Below are 27,531 nucleotides of genomic sequence, written 5' to 3'. Positions count from 1 at the left end.
GTGTGTCTGGTCTTTTTCCCTGCTGCCCGCTCCCTGCCAGGGAGCCCACTAATGCCCACTTCCATGTTCATTTTGACAGCCAAATGACCACAGGCTAATGAATGACTCAGCATGCCAATGAGCTCCATAAGTCAATTACACATTGTGCTTTAATTTCCTCCACATCTCCCCAGGTTCTGTAGAAAGCCCTGCTCCTTCCTACTGCTTCCTTCAGTAGTTTATCTGCTTTCCTTCCTCCCACCCTTCTTTAAAGCAAGGTATCTGACAGTTCCTTGTTCTTTTGTGTCAAGGCTGCCATGTACTTTGTTCCAGATTCTTTACAAAATGTCCCATCCCCCTCTTCAGTGTATCCCTGAATAACACATCAGTTTCCTTCTCAACCTCTCTCTCAGTATTTTATTTGATTAAGCACTCAATATTAACAGGACATGAATTTTTTCTGGTGACTGAAGCTTTGGGCAAGTGCCTCACAAGCAGAAGACAAAACCGCTACTTTTCTTGCCACTTATTCTTCCTTCTGCTTCAGTTTGAAATATACTTGCTGTGGAAAACCTCGACACAGCTGTTGGGGAAGTTGTGGTGTCAAAGAGCACAGTTTCTGGCCAAACTGAATGGTCTTCTAAAGGACCACTGTTATGCAGAAACTGAAGGTTTCTCCTGCACAGACGTCTTGTCCACTTGCTCTGGGGAGGCATTAATAGATGTCAACAAAAATTGACCTTGCAGTTCTGCAAAACAGGACATGTGTACATCAAGCATAATTTCCCTTCAGGTGTAAAATCTGATACCATGTTCCTAAGAATGAGATAACAAAACATACTTCCATGATTTATGCTTATGTACTCAAACAGGCTTTTGGACACTTGGAAGATGTTTCAAAACTTAAGGAGAGGAAGGTGGTTGGCTACAAATGCAAATTTTGCGTGGAAGTCCATCCAACACTTCGAGCCATCTGTAATCACCTCCGCAAGCATGTCCAGTATGGGAATGTCTCTTCTGTGTCAGCTACAGTAAAGGTAAGAATTTCAGAAAGGTGACTGAAGGCGACTGTGACTTCTTGCATTGTTTGAAATAAAGGACTCATTGAAAACCTATGGAGGGCTCTTGTAAAGTTGAATGGGTTTTGAACTGGGTATTCTGGTTCAGCATGATGTTTTAATCTAACACTAAGTTTCTGAAGTGCATTTGGTTTATTTTAAAATGTTTTAACTTTTTTTCACTCTTGATCCAGGGGCACGAAGACTATTAATTCTCATTTCTTCTCAGCCAGAAAGGAGTTGATGTCGTTGATGACCGAAAGACTTGGTTTATGAGCAGGAGACTTTCTCTCAGCTATTCTGGGCTACTTTTCTGCTTAGTTACACCCTAAAGAGCTGCTTGTTTTCTTTTTTTCTTGAATTTTTTTTTTAAGAAGAGGAAGTGTGCACATGCAAATGTGCGAAGTTGCTTGTGGTGCACCTTTCCACGTGAAATTTGTATACTGACTCCAAACAAAACATTCAATGGCCAGCTGAGCCAGTGGTCCCATTCAGGTGATTAGGTGTAAATGTGTCGTTCCTTTCTCTCCGTGAAAGGCAATGCCTTCTAGGACGTCTCCAAGGATAGGCCGTGCTCCACAGCTGTATTTCCAGGATATCGGCAGGGGCAGTGAAAGTGCAACAAGGCTGTGGGAAGTAGCTGTGTATTCCTTCTCGCGCTGCAGTGAGCTCTTGGCAAAACTCCTGCTGCCTAAGGGTGCTTCTTTCGTGACATCATCTACTTGTTGTGAGGAAGCCAAGTCCTTCATAGCCTACCTCATGCTACCTGAGAGAGGTTTCATTGCCCTACCACTGACCTTCCTATACCTTACCTGGTACTACTGACAGATTCAGATGCTTTCTTCTTAACAGTCCATCTCCAATTCTCCTTGCTTCTTAAGTGAGGTTTATGTAGGGTCAATGCTTTCTTTTGGGTAAATAGAAATTTTGTAGCAGGGAACAAAAGCTGAAATCTATGGCTGAAGGAGCGTGATGGAAATACTCTTATAGGTTATTAAAGTTGCTGAAAAATGCATGCTCTGGTTAGAATAGGGAAAGGAAAGTTAAGAAAGGGAATTTAAAAAATTTTTTCCTTTGCATTTTACTTTTAAAGAGGATTCTAGGGTCTTAGAGTACTGGCTTCTTTGTTGTGAATTTGACACTGATGGACAAAGTCTAGTGTAGACTACACAGCTGTATTAGTCTGCAGAGGAGCTATGCAGTAAGCTAGAGCAAGATAAACTAAAATTGACTTGCTCTATAACTTACTAATGTTTATCTGATCAAGTTTAGAAGATTCCTATCAAGACTATTGAAAGGTAGTTGATTCCGTTTCTTGTCTTTTTGCATTATCTGACACAAATTTGATTAAGGAGTGAGGCTCCTTTTACATATGTGTGTATGTATGCAATAATTACATTTTTCCCTCCCAAGAGTAGGCCCTTTTTTCAGAAAGCCATTGATGTGGAGTTTGTGTAGGGATATATTTAGAAAAATAATGCAGTGGGAAGCCTAGGCATTATAATGAACACGTGGGAAAGACTGAGGGACAGAAGGGAGAGAGAATTGATGGCTCTGGGGGGGTATGTGTTTTTTAGCAGGAAGCTGAAGATTCTTCAAACACAACTTTGATGGAGGGTTGTGAGGGAGCCAAAGACCCTGGCATTGTGGAATTTACAGAAGCTGAATCTGGAGCATCCTTGGAAGATGAAACCAGGCCTGGGGGCTACCACTGCAGCCAGTGTGACCGGGTTTTGATGTCTATGCAGGGTCTGCGATCTCACGAGAGGAGTCACTTGGCTCTGGCCATGTTTACCCGGGAAGACAAGTACAGCTGCCAGTATTGCTCCTTTGTCTCTGCTTTCAGGCACAAGTAAGTTGTAGCTTTTATTTTTGTTTTCAAAAGAAGCACAAAATAGCACTACTGTTTTGTAGGTTGGCATTGAAGAAGAGCTCACTCAACTTCATCTTGAGTAACACTTTTCTCAGCATTTAGGTATTTTCCGTGCAGCAAAATCTTTGGCCATTATGAGTGGCTATTTATAAAAGGTCACATCTTTATATCTTCTTGAATTTATTTAAGCCCTTTTAGCTTTTTGCATGTAGGGGAAAAGCATGTGAGCAAAAGAATAAGACTTCTTTCAGTAGGCAGACAGTGAGGCCCACCACTTATGCAACCTTGTCAAATGCATGAGACTTAACAAGCCAAGAAGAAGAAAGTATTTTCCATGTTAATCTTTCATATATAAGGAGTTTCTGCTGCATATAACTACCTTGTTTATGATTACTATAATTCTTTGATGATTGAGTTTGCATTTCTAATGTTAAATAACTGTCATAAACTTACCTTAAAATTAGATTTTTTTTTTGTCTTTTCTTAGTTATGGTATGCAATTTCAGTCTACAAATATTTCAAGTTCATACTAGTGTGATATACTAGTGACTCTTTCAGCATGTTTCCTTGTCTGATGTAGCATGTGAAAAATACATAGTCATCATTAATAGTCACATTTCGTATGATTTGTTTCCCTAATGTTGTCTTTGCCTTCCTTGAGCTGGGTATTTTTTTAAATTATTTTAATCATAATCATATATATATAGCATACCCCAAAAAAGTGGGGTTTGGGGGATATTTTCCCCTGGCATCTTGGACTGACTCAGAGGCACATGTTTTTCCAAATTTCTGGGGAGAGAGGTGCTTATTTACCATTTTAATAAAAGAAGAGAGATCCAGGTGCTCATTTGATGTAGGCATTGATAGCACTGTCAGTAGCGCTCTTAAATTTGGTGAGGATGTCACTGGTTTGCAATCAAATGCATGTGAGAGAGGAAGCATGATAAAAAGCATTTTTTAACTCATGTTAGAAAGCAAGATTTCTGCTAGTGTCACAGCATTGCAAATTGATGCCACAGTGTGGTCTGCCTTGTTGAAAAGGATTGAGCAGCCAACAGTAAGAAAGGGACTGGGGGAAGAATGGGTACTACTGGGTGAATCCCACCCTGCTTTGGCAAGGCTGACAGTGGGGGATGCCCCTACCTTGCAAAGTTTAGAGAATGTGCTATTTGCCTAGTAAATGGTTTGCTTCCAAAATGAGACTTGTGTTGAGTTTGGTGTCTAGTCACTCTGTTTCCTACCTAGGAAGCGAATAAAGTCGTGCCCTACAAGTAGAAGGATGGGGTAAGTCAGAAAGTGGTGGATGGCAGGGAAGAACTCTACAGGTATCACCAAACTTGATAATAGGTATTGTCGCTGTTGTTGAAGTCATCTGCTTCATCTTTTATTTTTGTTTCTGATGCAATTACTCTCTCGAGAGATAGTCTGTGAAATTAACAAACCAAATGCTTAAACAGCCCACTGTTCTCCCAAATCTGACCAACACTTAAAAACCTGCCTTCAGAAGAATTTTGTGGGCAAAGTATGTGGTTGTGAATGTACTTTGAATTGTTGCTGTGTAGAATACCTTAAAGTATGTATTTAGAATAGCTTGATATGTATTATATACATCTTTGGCAGTCTGCTTTTATTGTTAAGTACACTCATTTCCTGTCAGCTATTTAAAACTGGTTTTGTTCTATGAAGTATTCACTGCAAGGGTTCAGTGTCTTACTCATTTGGGAGACTTTTTCCCATTTCTGCCGAAAAGCTGTACATTTTATCTTGCCACAACCTCCATCCCAGATTTCTATGAAATTGTATTTGTATGAAGTGGCCCTGAGAGGAGACATAAGCTCATTTTTTATTTTTTTGCTGTCATCAGATCTTTGAGTACACAGACTTCAGTGTTAGCTCTCGTAAACAGGGATTTTCTGGCTCAAGCTCTTGTCAGTGTGGGACTAAAGATCCCGTGACAATTTTGTGTAGTGTGAGAGGGCTGGAACAACTGCCACTTGAGCTGCGTGCTGATAGTCAGTAAAAAAAGGACAGTTTAGGAAAAGTAAAATGAAATATGCTGAAATACATGTAGAATTAAGGTGGCAGGTGGGGGGTAGTTTTGGCAAATTGCCACTCCTCCAGTGTGCTGTGTCTGCCCTGTTGTTGTTCCACCACCATGCATAAGGTGACTCAAACTAACACTAGATCACAAAGCGTGAATGTGTCAAGGAGGAGGCTGTACTGGCACACTTTACAGCCCAAGCTGAAACTACCTGCCTGGCACCTGGAGACTCTGAATTCATGGCTATTGTCCACAGTGTAGGAACTGTAGAGCTCTGCAGGGCTCACTCAGATAGAATGAATTTGATCTTCTGTTAGAAAATGTCGAAAACATCCTTTTTTCCCTTCCAAACTTCACTGAGCTATTATGAGAAACTGTGGAGAGAGAGCAGGTTCTGATCACCCCCCAGTATTCAGACTGTCAGTAGCTTCCAGTTTCCCTGAAGAAAGTAAAGGCTGGTCTTTGCCACCCGTTCTTCTCTTGTTGAGCTTCATGCAGAATCTCCCACACTGTTACTTTTGAAACTCTGCTGCCTTTTAATCCTGGAACTCATCAACTGCAGCCTGCTGGCACCCTCCCCAGAGCAGGATCTCTAATCTGCTTTTGCTGCTGTAACGAAAAGAAGGCTTCCTCAGTAAAGCTGGTCGAAAATACTTCCCCCCCCGCCCCCCATCAGCAGGACAAAAGAGGGCATATTTTGATGAAAATGTTTGCCAGGAGAAAGATTCTGTAATGATAATTTTTTTTTGTTCTTGTCTGTTTCTTGTTTCTTCAACTGATCCTTTAAGTCTGGATCAGGTATGATTTAATTTATACTAATCTTGCCCTATAAGTTTATGTAAGTGGTTTGCTTTCTGCATAACAGAATTGGCGTCAGTTCTGCTCCTTTTCCTCAGTTAGATTCTACTTTATTCTGTAAGCAGACCTATTAAACTTTAGGACAGAGTATGAGAAAGAAGAGTTGAGCCTGGTCTGCCTCTTATTTAATTTATTATTGCTGTGAAATGTGTGCTTTGCATCTGAAGGAAGAGTGAAAATTATTTACTCTTTTGTGTTTCCCTTTTCTGTCTTTCTCTTTTTAAGTCTGGATCGTCATATGCAGACCCATCATGGACACCATAAGCCGTTCCGTTGCAAACTGTGCCCATTCAAGTCCTCTTATAATAGCCGCCTGAAAACCCATATACTCAAGGCTCATGCTGGTAAGTTTTCTCTCTCAGTTTTGCAGTGCAGCAGCTGAAATGGCCCATGTATTCTTCTTGCTGATCAGAGATGCTGGTTTGAACCACGTGTTTTGTCACCAAATTTGGGTAAGATTTTCAAAGGCAAGTCAGGATTGGCCAGCCTATGCATCTGTTAGAATCAATGGGAGTTTGGATAATGTTTTTGGAAGGACAAGAATTTAAAACAGTGATCAGTACTTTACGAGCTTCTTTCTTTTCCTCTATTTTCTTTTATTTGAATAAATTTTTTTTCTTACAATTTCTGCTTGTTTTCAAGTAAATTTAATCAGTCTGCTTGTACCATTGGTGCTGTCATGGATTGGTAGTGAGATTTGCTCCACTGTATTTGTATTTATATTTGTGCTTTAGGTGACTCTGAGAAAAGGCTTGTGGATTGCACCTTGGTAGAGTCTTATGCTGGCTTTCGTGTTAAATCCAAGCACTGCAAACTTTGGGAGTTGGGTCACTTGTGCAGCACACTGAGAATGGCACGATTCCATTATTGTACATGGAAATTTTTCTTGCAAATCTCTGTATTGCAGTATGGAATCCATACAAGCAAGCACACGACATGCTACTGAAGAACAGGAATTGGGAAGGTGATATGTCATACAGGATAGGTCACCTCAAAGTGTTGCACTTTTGATTATTAAAAAGTGAGAGACACATAATTTCCTCATCTTTATTACGTGGCCCTAGACTAATAGCACTGACGCGCATCATGCACTGAAAGGTTATCAGAAGATTGGTATTAAAAAGCACTGGCTCCATTGGTTACAGCTGCATCTTTGTGGTTAAAAGGACAAAAAAATCAACCCTCAGACCGCAGCCCAAACATGTACTCTGATGCAAATAACAGAATAGTGACCAATCTAAAAAACTGCAAACTAGTCCAGTTGTTAAACACTTGCAAGTAGAAACTCCTGGAACAGATGACGAAAGGGCTAGAAGTATGCTACTCTCTATTATATGTTTACACTGTGTCATACACTCGGGGTGGGGAAGGAAGATGGGAAAATGGGAAGAAAAAGCATGAGGAATTTATAGCTGTCTGCTGATTTAGGAAAAAAAAAAGGTAATTGTCACCATTGATCCAAAGGCACTTTTCATCTACAAAAATGTAGGAGGGATTGATGGTCACTTGCACTTCGTTTCCTGTATTGATTTCGTATTTCACAGAGCTTGTGCCAGGACCCTTTTCTGTAATTAGGTGGGTATTGTGGATTACTTTAACTTTTGCCAACCTCCTGTTTTATGGGACCATAGCATTCTGTTCCTTCTAGGAAATCCAACTGTATGCAGCAGTTCCAGTTTACAGAGTCCCACATCCTGTATGGAAGTGACATGGTTCTTTATCTTCTCCAACAATAAAAATGTTTTCTTTATGCTCTTGTACAGTTGGGCTACTTTGTGTTACCTTGTTTGAACCTGCCAGATTTTTAGCACCACTAATATTTACTTTGCAGTCCTCTTCATGTAAGTCATTGATTTATTTATTATGAATTCGTGCTCTTGAACTTGATTAGCAGACGCTCCTTGAAGGACCATGTTTTGCATCGTACAAGAACACATTTTCACGGTTGCCTAGATAGTGCTTACACAATGACTTGTGTAAAAGGGTTTCCAAAGGCTTATGAGATGTTTCAGCCTGCGTCCATTCCTACCAAAAGAGTATTTGCATCACAGAAAAATCGCTTGTATGTTTTTCAGTCAGAGCTTTGCTTTGTTGCGTTTTGAGTCAGTCCTTCAGAAATACATACTACTGAATAAACATGTTATGAAGACTTTTCCTCAGACTTCCCCATTTTCAATAACTCAGTGATTCTCTGAACCTCTCTTTTACTACTGTTTTTTGTCTCCTGTCAATCAACTCATTATCAGTTTATTTAGAAGTGGAAACTTCTCTGAATTTTTCTGAGTTCTCCTGGAGATCTTTAAAATCCTGTAAAATCCGGAAGTCTTTTGCTCAGCCTTTTACTGCTCTTTTACTCTCTCCCTCATTTTCTGGGGTTGGGTCAAAATTCAGTGGACTATAAAATGCATTCTTGCCTAGCAGCTGGCACCACTCAGTGTTTCTCACATTTGTTTTTCATCCAGTATGTGCCATCTCCTTTGGCATGGAGCAGAACAGTTTATAGTATCTCTAAATGGGCTGTCTGTTGTTTTCATCTGAATTTTTTCACCTGTTCTTTTTTGGGTTTTTTGGTCTTATATGTTTGGGGGGCCTTTGTTAGCATTTTCTAGTGTCCTTGCTTCATTAGTAATGACACCGGATGCACTGCATGCACAAATGGATGATTGTAAGACAGAGTATTGGCTCTGCTCAGTTTCTGTGTAACCTGTAACATAATGCTTTGAGTACATACCAGGTGTTGGGACCCACTACATACATTTTTAGATCTATTTTTTTGTATATGTATTAAAATAATCATTTTATGAAATGCAAAACTAGCAGTGAAAGAACTGAAGAAGGCTTCTGTTGAGCCAAACTGTAGCCTTTCCTCTGCAATCAAACACATCCTTTCATGCTAATGTCCACGTGAACTGTTATGGCTATAGTGGGTATATTTATTAGTTGTGCCTAGACTGCTTAATATGGAATTGTCCCCTATGTGCTTTAATGTCTTGTGGTGCTCTTAAGTTAACGGTTGGTGCCTGCTGTCGCCCAGGAATCTCTTATACTGACAAACCATAAGTTCTATATCTGTATCTCACTGGTGTCTTATACCTTGGAGTTTCTTTTGTCCCTATATTATTCAGTTCCACTGAGCAACTTGTTATACATGCTATACAAAGAATGTTTTCTTTCTACTTGTAAAAAGGTAATATATAACTGATACAAGATGCAAGTGAGGAATGCCATTTGAAAAAACATGAGACAATTTCTTGTTTCACCATTTCACACTCTAAGTGATCTGTTCTTTTTCAGATGTACCAAAAGAGGCTTTTGAAGAGTTTGTATTTTGTCACTGTGATTAGCATAGGTTTTTTGGAAGAGTGGGGCGGGAACTATTTTTATGTAGTATGGTTGTTAATCTTTTCAGGTGTGCTTGCTCTCACTTGCTGCAATACATGTGTTTTCACATACTCTTTTGGTTCACTTATATCCAGTGTTGGAAACAATGCTGATTGAGGACCTTGTTTGCTAAATTTGATGAGAGATGGAAAACATGCTCTGCTTCGTTCATTACCTGAACTCTTGTTCTTCTGTTACTATTCATGAATATTTCACTCCTGTATTAGTTTTGGCACTTTATGTACAACTCATATATGGCCAGTGTTACTCTTGTACATGGAAGTGGCACTTCCAAAACAATAACTTGGCACCTGCATAATATCACATTGTTTGTGTTGGGACAGTTTCACTTTGTGTTCCAGTTGCCTCCATGCTTAATGCAAAACAAATCTTGTCTCAGGATTTGTTTCCCCTTGTTTGCTGTCTCTATGGCTTGGGATGTATTCAGAATTAAATTCACTACTGTTCATTGCTTCTGTTCTTTCACTTCTTTTTAGTGCTTTTTCATAACACTTTCACATAGCCTTACAGGTATGCACTGTTCTTAGTATTGCCATGTTCACGTCTTGCAGTAAACCAGCCTTGACTTGGTTACCAGTTCTATGAAGATTACTCCTGCCTAATGGCAGGTTTTTCATAAGAAAAATGCGACCTTCCCCTAATGTAAATACCCTCCTCCCCCCTTTTTTTTTGGAGGGACCTTTCTTAGCATTTTGTAGCGTCCTTCTTGCTTCATTAATAATGATGCTGGATGTGCTGCATGCAGAAACAGATGACTTCACCCTCTCTAGTTGCTGTGGTCCCAAAGAAATTTGGAAGTGCTATAGTTAAGTGACTCCATTTTCATCCCAGAGTCTGTTTCTTTGTCATACCATGCAACACAGGCATGCTAAGAGTCTGGTCTCTGTTTTCTGGCATCAGTCACTTTACAAGGATCTGCAGTTGTCAGAAAGCGATACTTTGGTCCAAAGCAGGTGTCTGTACTCACAGACTCCAGACTGCTCCAACAAGGAGACCTGCATAGCTTGTTCTCTTTGGGGTCAGTCTTTCGCTGAAGAGTCCATGGGAATTTTACTGCCGAGTTCAGTAAAAGAAGTATGGGGGCCCCATTTTGTTTCTTTTGTGAGCTGATGACTTGCCTGTATTTCGCTCACCCAGGTGAACATGCCTACAAATGTTCCTCCTGCTCATTTTCCACCATGACAATCAGCCAGCTGAAAGAGCACTCCTTGAAAGTGCATGGGAAAGCACTGACACTACCAAGACCCCGCATTGTCAACCTTGCAGCCTCACACGCCCACCACACCTCCAAGAACCACACTCCTGCTGAAGAAGTGGAGGACTCTAATGGTAAGAGGTGCCTCAGAGCAAGAATTTAATTGTCTAAGGTGCCACTTAATATTTTTATTACCAAAAAAATTACAGCAGGTAGCTTGCCCAAAAAGCAGCTTCATTTGATCATTAAGAAAATCCAGAAGTTGCATCAAAACCAAGACTAAATGTGGTGTTGTAGGAAGTGACCTGCTTTAGATTCTCACCAGTTCATACTACATTAACTTGTCCTGTCACCAGTTGACTTTGGGATATGTCAGTGCTGGCTTTACTTCTTAGCAGAGATTTAAATGGTAGAGAATTTTCACAGGCAGAGCTTCTGTTGATAGCCAGTGGGGAAGGGATGATCTAATTCCATCCATACTCCTGAAAAACACCCCTTTATCTTGTTAGTAGAGCACTGCAGTGAAACCACATGATTAAGCTTAAAATGTGAACCTGTAATGACAGTAAAAGTAATTATTCTTTTTGTCCTTGCTACAGAGGACACCAAAAGTACCTTCAGTTATTAAGCTGCATCTGCAGAAAGGAGAATCTGAGAATCATTTCTTTTCCATGCTTTCTTTGAAAGCTGTTCATCCCCTTGTGCTGGAGGAGTATGCAGAAGATATTTGGAAAGGAAGGAACATTGTTAACAGAGAAAGTGTAGACTCAGAGGTGTTGTGTGGTATCACAGCAAGCGTTGAGGCTTTTTAAGTGGTAGCTTATGATGCATGTTTTGGGTGTCACTTCCTGCCAATTAAGAAAAGAGGTGGTCTTCGGGGAAGGGGGGGGAATCTTAATTCCTGGATGAGTTGCACTGGCATGGGAGGAAAATGTGAGTGACTCTAAAAAAAGGTTTAGACCTGCAGATGTTCATGGAATTGGGATGTATGCAGGGCGTATTAGAAGAGAGGAAAACAAATTACCTTTCTTCCAGAAGTTTGAGAGGTTCTTAGGGTTTTTTGTCATTACTGTTTTGCTTGGGTTGTTGGCAAACTAAGGATGGGAGGAAAATATTATCAGTAATAATTTTGTAGCATTTTTGGTCTCCCATCTTCCTTTCTTTCCTTTCTCACCAGAAAAAAGTGTGAAATGAGAAAGAGGGAAAGATAAAGAATTAAGTTCAGAAAATGGCAGAAAGGAATTTAAAGAAAAAAGTAATCAGCGTAGAAATACGTGACTGAAGAAAAAGCGAGGTGTGAATAATATTTTTGTGGTTCAGCAAGTTACTTCTGGGGTCAGAATCACAATTAACAAAAGATTTTGGCTAGCTGCTCTTAGACTATCTTTTGTCAAAGTGTTATACGGAACAGTGCAGTGAAGATTTACTAACTGAGCTTTTATTTTTGCTAATGCTAGCTTAAATTAATCCAACAAGCAGAATACATATTGTGTATTCTGCTCCTTTTTTATTCCTTTTTTTAAAAATGTTCCATTACTGACTAAGAAGTGGGGAATAATTTTCAGTGTCTGTCCTAGTCTTTCCTGTGCATTAGCAATCTTTTGGTAGCAATGGTGTGTGAGAGATACAGAAGGGCAATATTTGAATTTGGGAAGGCTGGTTCATTTACTCCTTTTTTTGCTTATCCCATGAGCTCAAAGTCATGATTAGTGAGGTTTAAATTTTAGTGCAGATCTCTGTAGAAGGTAATTTTACAGCCTTTAGGAACTCTTCCTAAAAATAGATAAGATGATGACTTTGTTAACAAAAGCATTTCATGAGCTTAACTCTGTTACCTAGATCTGTATTGCAGTCTGAAACCAAGGCAGAATTTGTCCCAGTTAGTTTGATCATCTTTAAACAGGGTTAATGGTTAAGTCACTTTGACAATAATAGAAGCCACCCACTTGGGAAGTAGTCAGAGAAGTACAGGTGTTACAATAATCGTGTAATCGTTTTCAGCATTGCTTGAGGAAGGTATAACCTGTTTTAAGCAATTTTTTTACATTAGGAAGCTGGCTGCAGATCAAGTTAATGATGTCTGCTTTTACAACATCATTTATTTTTGTTTTTTAGAAGAGAATAAATCAATGTCTCTGTAGCCTAAGCCTGCAAGTTGCAGGTGATATGTAGGATTAGATAAAAGACTGGTCCCACTAATAGGAAATAGGTCTGTGTGACTGGCGCTATTATTTCCAGCTGGAGCCAATATTAAGTGGGGCTCACCTGGTGTAGTGTAGTTGGATTTTGCCGGTGTTAGTACATATAAATAACCTGCAATTTGGGCTGTGATCAAGTTACCTCACTGGGATGCAAAATTGAATTAGGGCTGGGGTGAAAGGCAGACAAAAGGTTGCCTCACATTGTTATGAACTTTTTTTGTAGGTTGGTAGGTATGCAGCAGGCTAGTACAATTGAAGTGGTTGTAGAAAGGGCCTGTTCTTGTCTGTGGATGAATATTGTGGTTGGAATAGGAAATAGAGCAGGATGACTTGGGGGAGATTTGAGGAGCTAGCAGAACTCATCTTGCCAATTGTTGAGCCCTATAAAAATGGAGAAAAAGGAAACGGGTACTGAATTGTAATAGCAGAGTGCATGTCTGAATAGAACTGTTCTGGGACAACAGCCCAGTGGAACTTCTGCTGATGCTTTTTTTCCTGCAGAAATTGTTCCCTGCGGGGCCTTTCTTAGAACACGTCTTTTGTTATTTTAGATTGATCCATTCATTAAAAGATGCAAGTATATTTAAATTTCTGTGACTCATCTCTTTTAGTGTTCAACTGTATATCCTGGAGATGTTTTGGGTGCTTGATATACTTTTTACTGAAGTGAAGTTAAAGTGGAGTAGGTGCTGAATGTTTTAGGAAGGCCAATCCCTGGCAACTACATTGTCATTAGAAAGCATAGCAACCACTTCAGTGCTTGTATGCCTCTCTCAGAGCAGTAGTGTAAGACAGGGATTGTGTCAGCCTCAGTAAGTCAGCAGAGACGGGTTTCTTACAGAGACATCACTGGAAGATGCTGCTTTTTGTATTCTACCTCGCTGCACGTTGAGTGATATTTTGATATGTAAGGAACCAGTTTTCATTGTATCCGAATCTAACCAGAGGTAAAGCACTCAGGTTTTTTTTGGGTGGTGGGGTGATGATGGGTTTTTTTGAGGGTGTTTTTCTTACAAACACCCACAAAGACCCAGCAACTGTTGATCTCCAGTGCAACTTTTCTCTGTTTTGCATAGCACAGGGGCACTGAATACTTTGTGGTGGTCAACTCTTTTTGAAATGATAAGGTTGACAAATACCTGTCCTCTTGCAAGGAAGGAATGGTGGTGTCTGACTATTTTTATTTACTCATTTGCCATTTATACTGAAATGTGGCTTAACACTTCTGAGAACTTACACAGTAAAAATTCAGTGTCAATTGAAGTATGACAAACTGCTAGGAGGATTGGGTGAACCCCCTAACAAGATCTGTTTCCATGTTCTTTCAGAGCCTTTCTGAGAATCAGAACTTATATTCATGTTAATTTCTGCCCAGAAGGGTTGTATGGATTTATTGATGATACTGTCATCCTATGGGGCAGTGTGTGTCACAGACAGGGGCTTCCAATGTTGCACTGAGCAGGCTCAGCTCTGTTCTGTTGACTTGAGTCCGAGGCAATGGAATCCCGCAGTCTGCATTGTCAAGGCTTAACATTAGAAGAGAAATATGGAAGAATTGGAAGCAAGGCAGAGACACAAAAATTGCATGACTGAACACTAGAAAACAGGACTAGGAACAGCAACTGGTGTTACTAGCAAAGTGATCATCAGCTAAGGAGAAAGCACGTGGCAACAGGCGTGGATTGCGTAAGCAGTGGTGTTGTGTGTCTTTGCTTGTATTCAAGGGCTGTGGAGGTGGTGGACTGCCTTCCTCTTATAAACTGGAGAAATTAATGAGTGCAACCTATTGTCATAAAGCCCACAAAGTAGAATTACTCAACAGATTGATAAACAGTATCATGTTATGACTTCACCTTCAGCAAAAGCTTCTTGGGAGCATGTAAAACACTTGCCGTAAACTGCCCTGGCTAGTACTACTGCTTTTTTGAGTAGCTCGTTATTATGTGAAAATAACCCCTTTGATCTAACTGTGTTGTAGAGCAAAGTACTACTCTTCATTTGTGTGGTTGGCAGATTGGAGCCTCGTAAATTTGTTTGTATCATGACTGTGTGCAGTAATTAAAAATAATAGGCTTTTAATTTTACTGATTAAGAATACTGAATTCTCAAAATAAAACAGCAAAGTGCAACTGATAGACTAGAAGGACCTGGATGTGGCTTCTAATGTCTTCTCAGTCATGCTGCTATTGTACAAGATCATTACTTTTTAGTGGTAACCAGTTCTTGAAATATTGAAAGCAGTACTCTCTGTGTGTGCCCTTGAAGCTCAGTAATCATGCTTTTCACTGTTGGACAAACCAAACGGGATCTATCATTAATACCAGCACACATCACAAAACACATGCAGGGTCAGAACTAGAAGATTTTTTGAGTATCCCAGTACATGGTATGTCAACATCTTCATTAAATTTAATGACTTGCAGCAGCAACTGCATTGAAGACCGCTAAGTGAAACACCCAGTGCCCTGTACCATCTTTCTCTGAACTTTAGCCTTTGCCAGTGGAAGAGAACTTTGCCTCATCTAGAGACTGAAATATAAATACATCTGCTTGCTCTGCCAGAGCTAGGCTGGGTACAAAACTGCTTGACTAAGTTCTGTTTCTGGGACTGTTGTTTAAGAACTGTAAATCCCTTCCCATTTCTGTATACTTCTTCAAAGTGTATAATGCATAATCAGGACGTGTGTCTTCTGTGCCACTTGTCAGATAAAATCCTGAGGGGTGCAGAGGGCCTTTAGCAGGTTTGCTAAAGCAATTTCATGTGATACCAGAATGAGAGGAGAACAGTGGGAAGCAAGGAGCCTTTTCAACCAAATTCTCTCAGCTGGTGCCAGTGAGGCAGGACTGTTACAGTGATCCACTCAGCCCTAGAGCTGCATATCTCCCTCTTCCTTCCACCTTTCAGAAGAGAGGCAACCTTTCCATATGCTCAGGCATACTACTCCTGATTTTTTTTTGATCCATACCATAGTTTGCGACAGAGTTGTTTATTTCTATTTGCTTGAACTGTTGCTGTTGATAAAGGATACTTTTCTAACTTTCCAGTCAGGGCACAAAGTTCCTAAAATGATCCTCCTCACCTTTGGTGCTGTTTCTCGTTGCTACTACGTCTCAGTGTTTTATGGCTGCTGCATGCTGTTTGAGGAAGACCACAACTGTCCTCACAGCCCAGAAACCCTGTACTGAAGCAGAATAGCCTTTTCCTTGTGTTTAGTTTTGGGTTTGGTTTGGTGTTTTTTGGGTTTTGGTTTTGTTTGTTGTTTTTTTTTTTTTTCCCAGGGGAGGGATTTGGACCCCACTCTTTTGAAATTTAAGACCCTCTTACTTCACTGTTGTTTGACTGGGAGGCAGAGAGCCAGTAATGACTACAGGGCAAATTCAGGCAAAGTTTCAATACCAATTGCTTTAATTGCAAGGTGAGTTGGAAGGGATAGCATCCATATTAAGGATGCAAGATGGGGATCTGCATACTGCAGAACAGAAGATGCCTCTGCTTTTGTAGTTGCAGTCAGGCTGCAAAGAGTTATCTACATACTCTGCCTGTTTCCTGGCTTTTGTGCTCCATAGGAGTGATGCTACATGCTCACTCTGAAGTATCAGATTAACACTTCTTCCTTGCAGCCTGCCTTTTTTTCCCCAGCCGTGTTCCTTCTTTCCATAATCTAGAGCAAGTTTCTGCTTTCCCCTCAGACTTTGCCTGTCTTTCCTTCCCAGAGGTGCCACCAGTGACCACACTGCCTGCCAGTGCTTGTTACAACTCTCTGGTACTTGGTGATGGGTCTTGCTTCTTGTGGTCAGCATTAAAGTAATTATCAGATGTTGGATCAGATGGGAACTTTTCTCCTGCATCAGATTGGCAGGAGCTGGTGGAACAAGTGCAGGGCTTGGTCACCTCCAAGTTTACTGAACAAACTCCTCAAAGTTTCAAAGACCTAGGGCAGTGATGATGACCTTGTTCTCTGCAGCTCTCTTCCACTGGTGTACAGTTGTTTGGCTTTTGGTCTTTTCCTACAGCATGTTGAGAATAGTTTTGTGGCTAGTGGAACAGAGGGAGATGTTTATTCTGTCATTGGCTGCCGTCAGGGTGGGTGCCAACTTGCAGATAATTGTGCGGTTTTCTGGTCCTGAGCTTTTTGTTCTTGAACTGAATGGGTAAAGACAAAATGGGGATTCAACAGGATGGAGACAGGAATGCATGCAGCTGGGAGAAGGCTGCTGTGTCTGTATGGATTTGGCCAGCCTGCTGCAATGGGATTGATGTGGTACTCAAAAGACTTGCCTAGTTGTAGAGGGAAGACAGAATAAACTGTTTGGGTGGATCAAGTAATAAATGAAGGAGGAAACATCTTCTAGATTCCTCTGGACAGACAGAAATGGCCTGACTGCACCCACGGGGGAAAGAAAGAAGCATATCTAGGCTCCTGTTGGGTTTTTTGCTGAGGTTTTTGCTTTCTTTTGGCTCTGACTTTTACGTTCAGGATAGGGGATGAAGTGGTAGGTGGTGCTCTCTTAGCTGTCATGTTCTACTGCTGTCCCTGGAATTTGTGATCACTCTATGTAGAGTAAAAAGGATGCTATTGCTGTGAAGGGGTGTTGTGATATGACTTGACAATTGCTGTGCAAAAGAGCATTTCTGCAGGCTATCGTTCCCACATATTAGTAGCCTTCTTGTGTAAGCTAACTGATATTCTCCCTGTCCCCTGAGACTCCAGGTATTTTCTACTGATCTAAAACCTACTAGAGGGATTTAGTGCTTGATGGAGAGGTAAAACTCCTTTGCTCGTTTTAGCTCTGTTGAAACTGACATATGCGATCATCATTGTTGACGGTCCAAAGTGTGAGGTTTAAGTAGCTGGTTTTATTTCTTCTAGAAGGGACATTGTTAGTATATTTTGGTACCAATGCTTGAAAATACTGCCCAAAGTGATCTGAGCTTAGAGCTGGTGATAGAGATGAGGCCTTTCTGTTGACAATAATAATGTCAACGTGTATGCTGGAGGTCTCTAGAACAAATTACAAGTTCCTGAGCTCGGTGATTAGAATGGATCCCCACTACCCATATATTGTCACTTTAATTTAGGGCCAGTTTCAAAGCAGAATGCAAAAATGTAGCACTTAATAAAGATTATTTCTTTCCCCTCTTCATTTCAAGGTTAGAGGCAAGCAAGCATTTAGGTGACAGCAGCATGTGCATTTGTGGCTCTGTGATTGTATTAATACAAATAGTTAAAGGACCAGAGCAGTAGAAAAGGAAGTGTGGAGTGCTCCTGACAAGTATCAATGAATTGCCCTTAAAATGAGAAAGGAAATCATGGAGCATAATAGTATGAGAATGGTTCAGTTAACCATGCCAAAAAAAAAAAAAAAATTGCTTGGTAGATCATTGTCTGAGTGAATAATCAATTGAAGTAGGAAATCTTTGTAAATTCAGAGAAGAACCCATTACCAGTAAGTCCTCTTGGCAGCTTGGTTAAATTAGCATCTTGCTAAAGCTATTTCCAGATCTGTTTGTGTTCCTCTCTTCTGAAAGTGTACTTTGATTTATGAGGTTTGAGTTTAGCTCAACAGAATAAGGAATAGCTCAGCAACTTTTTATTTATGAATTTTATGAAAATAGGTAAGCACATGCAAATCGCCATATTTGACATGTAGCAGAAGTCTTGGTTTTAAGTGCCACCCTGTATTTAGACAATGGAATTTTATTCTTTGTGTAACTTAAAAGTTAAAAGTATAGGGTTAAACTGTGACCAACAGTTTGAACTGTTCACCCAGTATAAGCCAATGGCAGCAGATTCTCAGCCTGCAAAGTTCTTTAAACAGAAGGCAGTGGAAGAACAGAGGTGAAATAACACAAATGCGGAGCAAGGGAAAGATGTTGCACTCCCCATGCATCATCTGTATTCTAAGAGAAAATGGCAATAGGTAAAGCAACCGGTAGGGTTAGAAAGCTCTAGTGGCTTGACACTGATGCAAAGGTTGCAAGTGGTAGAGCAGCTGCTGAAAAAATGTAGTTTATGAGAGGCTTGTGTGCAGCCTAAATGTGACTAGTAAGTGGCCAAGTCGTCTAAAGAACTGCAGGAAAGATAAATTGAATTGAATCCAGGAAAGAAATTTTGTTGTGGAGACGATGGATGAAAAGAAGGGATAACTAGAAATTAAATAGCTGTATGATGCAGTTTTTCCTGAGCCCTAAAACCAGCCCTTCCAAATCACAGCATTAGAAGAGGAGGGTAATGATTCAGGCCGTGTTCATGACCATGTTGTGCCTGTCTTGAAAGTTAATGCTAATAGGAATTCCTGGTAGTGTTGGATACTCAAAAAACAGGAGGACATGGGAAGCTCTTGGACTGATCCTTCTCTTCTGATGGAAATAGTATGGTATAACTTATTTCATTACTCATTTGTAAGCCTTACACAATTCCTACTGCTTTCCTTTGCATCATCTTATACAGAGTATTATAGCCACTTTCCCCTTGATCTCAACTATGAAACTCCCAGATTCTTCACCAGGCAGCAGTATGAGACTCTCTCTGTGTAATGGAATTCAGATGATAAAATTATTTATTATTCTTAGATGCAATTTATGTCCCTTTGAAATTATTTGGATAGTAGCACAAGAAGCTGCATGGCATATATCCTGTCTCAGTTCCATTCAGAAATAGGTGTGCACATAAGTGAAAAGGGAATTCAAAGTTATAAAGAAACATGGATATAGCTTCTCACCTCTTTTGAATAAACAAGATTGCATAGTCCATGTATCTTTCTGGTTGCCCTCTTCTGAGCCTTAGACGTAGATGTAATATCTTTCTCACAAAAGCTGGTCCAAAATGATCCAAAAAGTGGCCTTTTCAGATAATGCTGAAATAAATTCCTCCAACAAGGTTTTTGGGTTGGGTTTGTTTGGTTTTTTTTAAATAAATCCTTCAAATGGCAATTTTATTCCAGGGCTTTATTTTCTTTCTTCTGTGATTACTTTTTTCTTTTGTCAATTGGAGTGTGTGAACAAGGACATAAAGTTTGTTTCCATTACATGTCGTTCACAGCATCCTAGCAATGTAAAGGTTTTTTAGTAGAAATCAGAATTTAGCTAGAGGAGTAGGTTCATACTCTGTTTTTAAACACATAATGAATAAAACTTCCTTATACTGTGTGGTTTGCTAAGCTTCGTCATGAATGTTTTGTTGCATCCCTCTGAATCTTAGTCTTTTCTATCTTCCGCTCCCCTCAGCTTAATTTATTGCCAGAACATTTCACCCTCCCACATATTCTTCCTTCCAGGTCAGTGCTGCATGGCATAAAGTGAACAAATGTGTGTAGTCTTGACAATCTTTGTATGACACCCTGCTTTGCCACCTTCCCACTTTTCAAGCTGTTGCCATTCATGACTGTATGCTATCCTACCACTCAGTGAGCTGGTAATTTTGAGTTCTGTTGAGTTTCAGAAGGGATTATGTTCCTAAATCTTTTAAGTTCCACTTTTAGCCTTATCTTAGCCTTTTAAAACAATAATTATTAGTTCAATCCTCTGTGCTTTTGGCCATATATTTTGTGTGTGTTGGTATTTTTTGGTATAGTATTGCATCTTGATTTGGTTTCACAAATATGTTTCTATCCAGAGGAAACCATTTGTCTGCTGCTTTTCTTGATGCATTGGAATTCTTCTGTCATTCTTCATAGAAATTGTCTCTTTACAAGAGTGATTTAAGAGAAAATTAAATAGCATTCCAAGTATTTTCCTTATAGTCTCTTTACGACTTTTTCTCACAGATCCATAACGTCGTAGGCCTGTATTGTTACTACATTCCCCTTTTTTCCCCCAAAGTGTTTTTAAGCACTTTTGGTTATACATTCTCTTTGGTTTTTTCTTATCTCAGGAGCCAAACATCCCCTTCCCCAGTTTTATTTGTCATACAAATGCTGATCTTTATTGACTTCGGTTGACGTTTCTGTGTGGATGTACCAGGAAAGCACGTTGTCTTCATTTTTTATCTCCCACTGTCTCCTGGTCATTGAGCTGTTCAATTATTAGTAGTTCGCAAATACAGTAAGCTTGCTTTCCAGTGTACTCAAACAGTTGCTTCTGAACAGCGTTTCTCTCTCTGTCATTGTGCAGGCATGCTTGTATTAGATGTGTCTAGTTCTGTTCACCCTAAAAGGATGTAGCAATGGTTTGATTTCTTTCCTTTAATAGGTACTTTTTCCTCTGGTTTCTCAACTGCTGCTGCTCAGTGTCTCTTACTTAAGGCACATCTAGGTGTATTTCTGGTCTGGTGGGGTTTTTTTTGTTTAGGTGGCTTGTTTTAGTGTGTTTTGCTGTTGCATATGTGTTTATCGATAGCTCTGAAAATACCTACAAATAGCTGAAACCTCATTTAATTTTTGAGTAAATTTCTATATCCAGATCAAAATCTTTAGGTTTTTTTCTTCTGAAAAAATCCCAAGTTTTTTTTCTTTTAGGTATCTGAAACATGTTATATGCTGCAGAGGATCCATGAAAACCTGGATTTTCATTTTGCTTCTGTGGTGGGTTTTCATTGTGGTGGGCTTTCACTCTATATTTTCCCCAGTGCATGACCCCAGGGTATGCAGGTGTCTTATCAACCTGCATTTTCATGATTGCATTGCATTGCACTGTAGTGAGAGTGTGAATGCTCTTTTGGATGAGGTAGTAACTTCCAGTATGGTTCATAGACTCATTGTGCCAGTCTTTGCATCTGTACTCTGAATAAAGTTTTCAGGGTGGCAACATCACTTACCAGGCATTTAAGTGTTTTAGGCACTCTGGAAATGCTGTCTGTCTTCACCCCGTGCAGAGACACTATGAGACTTACTTTATGTATTATTACCAGCATACAGTAGTAATTTAGATATGGCTGTGTTGATGGGGCACCATGTGGACAGTCATTTCTACTGCTTTCCTTTCGACTAGTCATTTTCTCATTTGGATATGAGACTGCTGTTGTATACTGAGGGTAAATTCTGTGGTCTTTTAGATCCATAGGTGCTGGCAGGGATTATACTACTTGCTAGCTTTGTTGTTTTTCCTGTGCAGGTAGTCTGTGGATAGATGTGATATATGAAATCTCAAAAATGAGATTTGCAGCATCGCCACTGTTATTCCATTTTTGACTACATCAATTACTGCTAATTTCTGCCTCTTGGTATGACAGTAGGTGTCCTTCCTTTTATGTCAGAGCATCCGATGCTGTTACCTTGCTTTTGGAGTTGCATGGTGAAGTCCTTCCATTCATTTTGGATAAAATTACTTTTAAAAATATATCTTGGTGGTTTTGGTGTGGGCATTTTTTGTTTGTTTGACTGTTCTAAATCAGTCAGGGCTAAGTCCATTTTCTTTCCTTGCGTTGCGTATATGAACATGCTGTATTTTCTTGTGCTGGCTTGAAGCTGCTCAAAGAAGAAAGTGCCACTTTTTTTTTTTTCCTTAACATGTAATCGGTACTTCCTGGTGTTTAATTTTTCTTCATTTTCTTCCCCTTCATATATTTTCTTTGCCTTTGTGTTTTACATTGCTTAATACAAATTCTCTTAACTCTTCCCTTTGCATATTTTAATGTCATTCTTCTGCTTTCTGACTTTGATGTAGGCCTCTCAGGCCAGTTTACTTTTTTCAAATATGGATGGCTAGACCCTCTTCCTGCTCCAGGCCAAGGTTGTTAACACTTTCCCAGAGTGCTCCTAACCCTTTGTTCTTGGGGTGCAGGAGAAAGGCTGAGGTGGATCTTGCATTGTGTACAGCCATGACTCATTTGTTGGTCAGTTCTGAGGAAAAAGCTCTGTTCTTTTCCTCCTTCATTCTCCACTCTTACATCCAGGCATTCTGTTGTTGCAGCAACACCACCAAAAGCTGTCCAGCAGCTTGGTGCACAGCAGCTTGAGGCCTGGGTAAATGCTAAGGTTCTTAAAATACTTGATCCACATCTTAGGTCAGATCAGCACTGAAGTACATGCAGAACCATTAGGAATAGAAGCCTGCTCTTCCAGCAGGAGTAGAAGAGGTGCCCGTGTAGAAGTGCTTTGCCAGTTTAAGGCAGCACTGTTGCTCCTTGGCTGTCGATTTGCCTCCCTAGTCCTTCTCTCAGGTACTGCTTTTGAAAAATAAATTTTAAAATGCAGAACGTAAACCCCATAATCTGTTTCATATTTGGTGGCAGTTCATTCTGTGCTGTGTGCTAAAACACATGTTTGGAAGCAAACCGAAATCAGTTGCTATCTTTCCACTGCCTTCAGTGGTTTTAGAGTGGGCATGAAAATGTGTGGGTCACTGAAGTTGGTGGAAAACCTCCCATGCCTTTAGTTGGCTTTGAACTCTGTTCAAAGTGTTCCTGGTGGAGCTGGGTTGCACCTGTATGCTAGCATAGCTGTCTGTCAAGCTGATTCTCAGAAACCAACAGAAGCCCTATACCCATGTGTTAATCCTGGGTGTTTTTCTTCAGGAAGTACTAAATCTTGCACTCAGAAGGATTGCAAAATAATGAAAACATTTGGCAAGGGAAAAAGGGAGGAATACATAGGCAGAACTAGGGACATGCATGTAACCATTGTTGGTTTTTTTTCTGTAAAAATCATAACTATCTTAATTGTAATGGAGCAATATACAAAAAATTTTAAGGTGGCCAGCATGAATCCTGGTTGAAAGACAGTAAGAATTCAAATATCAAAGGTAGAATTTGTTTTTGGCTATTCCTGATGACAAAGAAAGCTACTTTGTGTACTTTCTTTCCTGTGGAAATAGACATGTAGATGTCTACTTTTAAAGTTTTCACATACCAGATTCCACAGAAGTACCTAAATTACTGATTGAAAGTTTGAGAGTTGGAATAATAGACACCAGATGATAGGGGAAGTAAAAACATCTGAAATGTAGTAGGTCTTCCAAACAATGACAAAACTTCCTTGTTCTGAAAATAATAGTTTTAAACCTGTAACTTTCTTAGCAGTGGATATCACTGAGGCTTTGGCTAAGAACTTTGATGATGTGATGGAAATTTTTGATATCTTCTTCCTGAGGAAGGGAACAGTAAGCTACAAACTAGATTTTAATCAATATGCTACAAGTAATTTGACTAGTACACATACAAAAAGAACTGTTTCCAGTGCTATGAACTTTGTTTTAGGCTGTTATATCATTGTCAGGAGATCTGTCTAACTGTGTTTCAAGCTTTTAGAAGCACTGAACCTGGTAGTCCAGGCGTCAGGCTGCAGGTATAAAAGTCAGCAAATCTGCTCTGAACCATGCATCATTTTGGGTATCAAGGTCCTGTTCCAAAACAGGGTGAGCTCACAGTTGTTGCCTTTCAGGAGAAGAGACTTCTGCAGAGGTTTGCAGTTCCTCAGGCCTGTCCTGTGTGAAAGCAAAAGAAGTGGGGAGCCTGTTTCAAACACAAGGAAAAGAAAGCCTTGACATTTGAATGGGTGGAGCTCACTGTGAGCCCTCATGGTGAGCAAACCTGCTGTAGAAGTGGTGCAAACAAGAGATGATAAATGTTGCATTGTAATGCCTCATTTCATGAGGCTTGGATAGGAAAAACAAGAAGTATTTAATTCATTTTACTACACTCTTTCATGTGTCTGCCTTTGTCTTTGCTGTACACCTGGTGATAAAGCCAGGGGAGTCCAGAGACATTTATCTACTGTTTGTGTTTTGTTTGTGTGTTTGTTTTTTTGTTGTTGTTCTTAGTTTGTTTTTTGTTTCTTAGGCATGTATAACCCCCTTCTGTGGTAGTGAGAAAAGAAAGCAAACATTTTACTCTTTTGAAGACAGGTGGAGAAGTCCCCACACTGTGTACTGTATAGGCCTGTTTGCCTTTTGTTTCTCCCTACTAATCGGTTAGAATGGATGGTGTTAAGTTCCCACAAGTATGTCTGCTAGAGAATTCCTACATATCCAGCGTCAGGGAATTAAGCTTTGGAAAATGAAGTACCCATCAAAGCAGGAGGTGGCTGGTACAGTTTGTATCCTGACTTCCCCCCACTTACCCCCCCGCCCTGCTTTTTTTTCCTTTTTCCAGAAAGCTTAAGAAAAGAGCCTTTTGTCTTCTTTTCAGGAAAGTTACACTGAAATTCATCTGTGCTTCATTCATCTGCTTTCATTTGTGCCATTCATGGGCAGCTGTGGGTTATATAGGACAAAGCAGATGAATTCCTAACCTCCACATTCAAGCAGTGTGTTGGGAAAGGTTCAACACCACCCTCCCCCACTCCTTTTTTGGGGGGTCCAACTAAAGTATTATAGCATTCAGTTTCAGTACTGAGACATCCTGGACTGTGCTTCTACACACGCCATTAAAATGGTGTGACAGTCCTGCTGGGTTGTAGGAGGGATACGTCTAAATAGACATATCTATATAAAAAGATCTCTTTCTCAGTGTAGCAGCTTCTAAGGAAATGTGGTTTAGAAGTTTGTTTTACTGGAACTTATGATTAAATATATGTTTTTTTTCCAATGACGCCTTCATTTTAAACATCATCAGCCAGGAGAACTTGAATTTACCTGTTGTGAAGACTGCTTCAGATGTGACAAAGTAAAATTGTATAATTTTGCTAAAGTTAACTTTTGACCTGGGTTTCTTAAATAACTGCATGAATGAGTAGGGAAGAGTATCCATATATTTTTCCCCTCTCACTCTTTTTTTTTTTTTTTCTTTTATATAGGGTATTTATATGTATCCTCTGCCAGATATTCTTCTGGTGTGAACTGGCATAGAACATTTGAAAGGATCTGCTCTGATTTATGCACCAAACACATAAACACTTGTCAGTATGATTAATGTGCTTTACCTTCACAAATTAAAAGTGTCTTAAAACCAGACTTCATTTTAGACTACTTTTAATTTAAATCTGTCACTTCTTTCCTCCCCAAATCAGATCTAAAAAGCATAATTTACACTGATCATCTTTTAAATTGTAGAATACATATTAAAACAGAATAAGAAGTGCCACACCTCTTTTTCCTGATCCCTTCAGAAAGCTGTCGGTGGATTTCATAACAAAGATCTTGATCAACCCCCCTCTAAAGGCCAATAGGTGCTGGAGCAGATCTCAAACCTTTTTAGATTTGTTGATCCACCTGGAATAACAATTTCCCTCTGTTTCTCTACAGACTCTTCATATTCTGAGCCTCCTGATGTTCAGCAGCAGTTGAACCACTACCAGTCTGCAGCTTTGGCCAGGAACAACAACAACATCAGCCCAATCCCACTTTCTGGGAATGCTGCAGGAGTGGAAAAAACAGAAGCCATCCTTAACTGTGAATTTTGTGAATTCTCCTCGGGTTACATACAGAGCATTCGGCGTCACTACCGTGACAAGCATGGAGGGAAAAAACTCTTCAAGTGCAAGGATTGTTCCTTTTATACAGGCTTTAAGTAAGTACTGTGCAAAACAGAAAAACTGAACTCATAAGGGTTGTTTTAGCACTTGAAAAAAGTTCTGAGATCTTTGAGAGCTGGATGTCAACATGGCTGCTGCTGACCAGGGAGAGGAACATAGGAAATGCCATGCCAGATCACAGCAGCATCCATGTAATCCATTTTCTTCTCTCCTACAACAGCCGGTACCATCTGCTGCAGACAAAAGCACAGTAAGTCCTTGCAGTAGGTTTTACTTGCGGGAGAAAATGGTACAGGTAGTACTTTCCTCAGCATAGGCAATTAGAGGGCTATCCTGATCCTCAAGTGTGAAAATTTTCTCTACAAAAATAAGGTCATTTTCTGGTGCCAACAGCATGAAGCATGGGACAATCAAGTGTCCTAGGGAGACAAGAGAATTTATATTACCTTCCTGAAGAAACCTCTCTCATATAATTTTATTTCTCCCACCATCTAACTAGCTGAAATGCAAAGCATTCTCTAGCTTATCTGATAGCATATAGAGACATTTCAGAAAATCCAATTAGATGTTCAAAATTTAAAAACTCTGTGCTCTATGTGTGTGCGTGCCTCTGTGTGTTTGGTTTTAGCTTCTGTTCTGTAAGGAAGCAAAAGGCCTATGCACCTGTGCTGTTCATCATTTCCTCCTGATATGCTGGACTCTCAAGCATAACACCCTCAGCTGACATTTGAGGTCTCAAACTTGTTAAGGTCTTAGGAGACTGGTAGCAGTAAGCAGTGTGACTGGATAAAGGGGAGGAGTTCTTTTGAAGAAAATCTTGAACACAAATCTCAGAGAATCCACACAAGAGCAACCTCTAGTTACATTTCTCTAGCCTCTGTTGTTTCAGCCCCTTGCTGTCTGTATGGTAAAATTTGCTGCTTGTGCTTTATATCCTGATTGTTATCTGTCTTAAAGATTGCCAGCAATTGCCAGGTCTGTTCAATCTGTTCGTATCTTGCAAGTGCCATTTTCTTCTACCTGGATAATATGAAAAAATCTTAAATCAAGCAGCATTTAAACATGTTCATAGTTGCATAAGGGAGTATTGTTCTTTCATCTGGTGTTTCAAACATTCAAGGACTAAGTCTTGCTTCATTTAGAAGCACAAGAAAGTCTTTAGAAAATAGACAGAACCTTCTTCAACTCACTGTAGAAACTTAAATGCATGAAAGCTCTCACTGAAGTTGATAGAAATACCCCAGTAGAATTCAATGATCACTGGATCAGGCCCAAAGCCAATTGTGTTAGAAAGTTGCTTTGTGTTCAAGCTAACAGTCTTGAAGAACTTCAGAGAGACTTCTAACTCTAGTTCAATGTGACAAGCTCCTTAGCTTTTGCAAGTTTTACCACTGCTTTAGGAAGAAATGACCAAGTGCCCCAAGTTTACAGTCACCTCTCATTTCAGTAGTTGAGCTTGTGGTTAGATAGGTGTACAGTTAATTTCCTCTGTATGCATGTCTCTTGCAACTTTTAGGTATGCAGCCAGCATGAAATTTTTTGTTCAGAAGTACTGTGGAGTATTCATTCATTCC

The 27,531-nt window shown here is 39.9% G+C and overlaps 1 protein-coding gene across 6 annotated transcripts in view; it reads left to right on the top strand.

Annotated features, from left to right (window-relative positions):
- ZNF462 (zinc finger protein 462) overlaps positions 1-27,531 on the top strand; it is a 93,375-nt gene that overhangs the window by 48,020 nt on the left and 17,824 nt on the right. For 3 of the 6 annotated variants that reach the window (XM_064439059.1, XM_064439060.1, XM_064439061.1), the window contains exons 4-8: positions 852-1,016; positions 2,615-2,889; positions 6,035-6,153; positions 10,349-10,540; positions 25,728-25,992. In XM_064439059.1, the coding sequence (XP_064295129.1) occupies positions 852-1,016; positions 2,615-2,889; positions 6,035-6,153; positions 10,349-10,540; positions 25,728-25,992 (1,016 nt within the window). The remainder of the gene's footprint in view (positions 1-851; positions 1,017-2,614; positions 2,890-6,034; positions 6,154-10,348; positions 10,541-25,727; positions 25,993-27,531) is intronic. The other 3 variants (XM_064439062.1, XM_064439063.1, XM_064439065.1) reach the window with 3 other exon arrangements.

This window comes from Phalacrocorax carbo, chromosome Z (genome assembly GCF_963921805.1).
Source record: "Phalacrocorax carbo chromosome Z, bPhaCar2.1, whole genome shotgun sequence".
NCBI classification, from domain to species: Eukaryota; Metazoa; Chordata; class Aves; order Suliformes; family Phalacrocoracidae; genus Phalacrocorax; species Phalacrocorax carbo.
The sequence above is the reverse complement of the archived record's forward strand: the minus strand, read 5'-3'. Positions and strand labels throughout refer to the sequence as shown.